Source organism: Musca domestica, unplaced genomic scaffold, assembly GCF_030504385.1.
Source record: "Musca domestica strain aabys unplaced genomic scaffold, Musca_domestica.polishedcontigs.V.1.1 130, whole genome shotgun sequence".
In the NCBI taxonomy this organism is placed as follows: Eukaryota; Metazoa; Arthropoda; class Insecta; order Diptera; family Muscidae; genus Musca; species Musca domestica.
The window spans coordinates 1260392-1263912 of NW_026712173.1; the positions used below are offsets into that span (position 1 = coordinate 1260392).

At 35.5% G+C, this 3521-nt stretch overlaps 1 protein-coding gene across 1 annotated transcript; it reads left to right on the forward strand.

The window, feature by feature from the left end:
• Positions 1-347: 347 nt before the first annotated feature.
• On the forward strand, positions 348-1011 carry LOC131800894 (MD-2-related lipid-recognition protein-like). The gene has a single exon (XM_059118751.1). It carries the CDS (start codon positions 441-443, stop codon positions 894-896), a length of 456 nt encoding a protein of 151 aa, XP_058974734.1. The 5' UTR covers positions 348-440; the 3' UTR covers positions 897-1011.
• Positions 1012-3521: the final 2510 nt, after the last annotated feature.

The following is a 3521-nucleotide window of genomic DNA, read 5'->3' on the forward strand; positions in this document are numbered from 1 at the left end:
AAGAAGAGAATCTATTAATACCTTTCAAAAATCTCACTTTTCTGATAAGAAAATTTAACATTAATCTCTAATCATTAGAAAAATATTCTCCCATGTCAATATACAACAAATACAAACACATCTAAATTTAATTTTTAATACCGATTTCTTTCAGCTTCGGTCTGCCGTCTCACAAAATGCGATAAGAAATTATCTGTGTTGGTCTTATCATCGAACAGAAAAACGCTGACTGAGAAAAGGTCAATTTAAAATGTAGAAAGAAGAGAATCTATAGGAATCTGAAACTCTACACAAATAGCCCAAAGCAGGCAATGCAAATGACAATTTGTATTATAAAATTAAAGTAAAATACAAAAATTTCAATCATTTTTCCGTACTGCTGCCTTGTGAACAGACGTCTTAGAAAATAACCCGAGAGAGAGAAAAAAAAGAACAGTAAAATGTACTCCTTGAAATCATTGTTGATCTTTGCCATTATGGGTATTGCGTTCGCCGAAGTGGCCCAAATCAGAGAATGTGATGTAAACGATTGCGAATTGCTGGAGGTACGTGTTGATCCCTGTGCCCGTGATAATGCAAATGCCCCCTGCACCTTGAGACGCCGTAAGCCAGCCACAATGGAATTGGATTTCAAACCCAATTTTGATGCCGATACCTTGAGTGCTTCGTTGAATTGGGTCACTAACACCGGCAATGAATTGCCTTTGATCACCATGGACAGAGAAGCTTGCAAATACACCGCATGCCCAGTCAAGAGCGGTGAACAACAAACCTACAAAGTTGAGATTCCCATGGACAGCAAATTCCCCTTGAACACCTACAACATTAAATGGGCTTTGACAGCTCCCAGTGGCAAGAAGTGCTGTTTCACCCACAACATCAAGTTGGTTCGTTAGGACGATTTTGGTATATATTTTGGAGTGTTATTTCTTAAGATGTATAAAAAATATAACATGTAATCAAAGCAGATCAACAAAAATATAAAAGTTTTTTTTTTTTTCAAAAAATAAAATTGTGAGCACAGGATTTTACGAAGGTAAGTAAGCATCTTATCTTCGGATGTAAAGTAAGTTTAAAAGTTTGGTTTTATTTGTAGAACTATAAAAGGAAAAGAAATTATGCCAATCCATCGATGTTGTTACACAGATTTATGACTTCTATAAAGATGACCTTTATTTCTTAACAAAGAGCGGATCCGCTCTAATAAGTAATAATATAATTTAATATATACATGTGCATACCCAGCGAACCAAATGTTGGATGTTCGATGAGTCTGATCGACGTAGGTCCGAATTCTGAGCAATTTCTTTGAAGTATTTTTATACCCTCCACCATTCTTTGGACGGTCTTTAGTCATTCCGCTTGTAACTCCTCGAAATATTCACAATAGACCCTACAAAGTACATATATTCTGGATAAGCGTAAAATTCTAAGACGATCTAGCTATGTCCATTGGTCTATCTGTTTGTTCTGATAGAAGGATAACATTTTGCATATATGCATAGTTTACCAGTAGGCAGGTTAAGTTTGTAAATGAGCCATATCGGTACGCATTTTCGTATAGCCCCCCAATTTCGTATTTTAAGTTCGTAATGGGTACTACAGCCTATGAATAACATTTTTGTACGCAGGTCCACGTATAGCCAACAATATAACGGTAGCTCCCGATATTCGGTATTTTGATGATTACAGCAACATTATTCACCGGAATCCTTTCAAATTTCGTATTGGGAGATCTTAATGGTTGCTACAACCGATAGAAAAAAATTCGTATGCAGGTTCACGTCCCTCATATAAGGTTACCTCCCGATAGTCAGTATTTTGATGATTTTTGCGACATTATTCACCGGAACTGTAACAAATTTTGTATTTAAAGTTAGCAATGAGTACTACAGCCTATGACAAAAATTTTCGTATTTGAAGATTGTAATGGATTATCCATTTTCGTAAGCAGGTCCGCGTCTTCGTTTAGTCTCCATATAAAGGTTTTCAATTGAGTGGTAGGTTTCTGATTTTTCTTTTTTTAAAATTTTTCAAATTCCTTCAAAATGGTGGAGGGTATATGGCCGTTTAGATATATTGTTTTTTGAAAACTATAACTGCATTCTCCTCCCGATCTTGCTGGAGCTGGAAGTGGAACATGTTTGGATCCAAATACTTTTGTATAAAAATATTTTGAATAGAAGTTCGGCGAGACAGAACTTAATGTCTTTTTACTTATTTATATTTGTTTTTATCAATACATCATGACAGTTGTTGTTAATGTGTATATCAGAACTTCATAAGTCCTTTCTACTGTGTTCGAACCGAAAACTGTTAGAATCTCGGCAAAAAAATCTAAAATGCACTCATTATTACTTCCAAGTTCGTTTCGAAACCGTTCCGACAACTCTCAATTTCCCGAATTTCACATCAATATTCTTTGAAGTTCGGTCCGTCTTCGGTTCGGAAGTTCGACCGGGCCTTAAATAGGCTGTAACTCAATTTGCTCCCAGAGAATCTACAACTCTTAAGACACCAAATGTCAAACAATTCGTTGGAAAAAATGCGACTAATGTTATGAAAATACGAAATATCGGGAGGTACCATTATATGAGAGCAAGTAGAAAGAGTTGGGAAAACTTGGAACAATATAACATTTTTTGCCGAAAAATTAAGAACTTAGAATTCAAAGAGTTCCCTTGAAAACAAAAAAAATCCGAGATATCAGGAGGGTGTCACTTATCATACTAAACAATGGACTTACTGAAGGAACGTTTCAACGACAACATTTTTTCGAGCAATGAAGCAATGAACTGGGCTTCGCGTTAGTGTGATTTAATGCCACTCGATTTTTTTGTGGGGATTCGTGGATAAACCAGCAACGATTGAGGCTTTGTAAACCAATATTTAACGTGTCCTTGCTCCAGATTGACCTTTGTGCAAAATAGTAGTTGTGACCATATACCAAAACTATATTTAAATGTTAAATGATTTTTGATTTGGTACTTCTAAACCTTTCTACCAACTCTAGATCTGTTATAAAGAACATATGCCCTCAGCTAATGTTCGATTATTTAAGTATATTTTGACTTATGTTATGATTATTCAAACTGTAATGGAGTAAGTTCCAAAGGAATGGAATATTGTCCATTTTGTATCGAACCTTAATAAATGTGATATAAATATTGCGACAGGTTCGCAGACATATATCATCTTCACAACAGATCCTATGTTAGCAAAACTTTTTGTGTGTGCGTGTGAAATTCAAGGAGTTCGCTTTCTATGAGTGTTTTATTTTTCAAAGCCTTGAAACCTATGTGGGGAGGTACCAGAAGAAATGGTCCGATCTATACCATCTTTATAACAGATCTTGTGTTGATGGAAATAAAACTTTGATACTTTGTGGGGGAGGTATTTGATGGAGTGAACCGATATTGACCATTTTTGCACCTGACCTAACACAGACGCAAATATTGGGATTTGCAAGTTGGGGCAAAATCTGATTATTCTTTCCCTTTTTGTGCAGTAAAATATATATA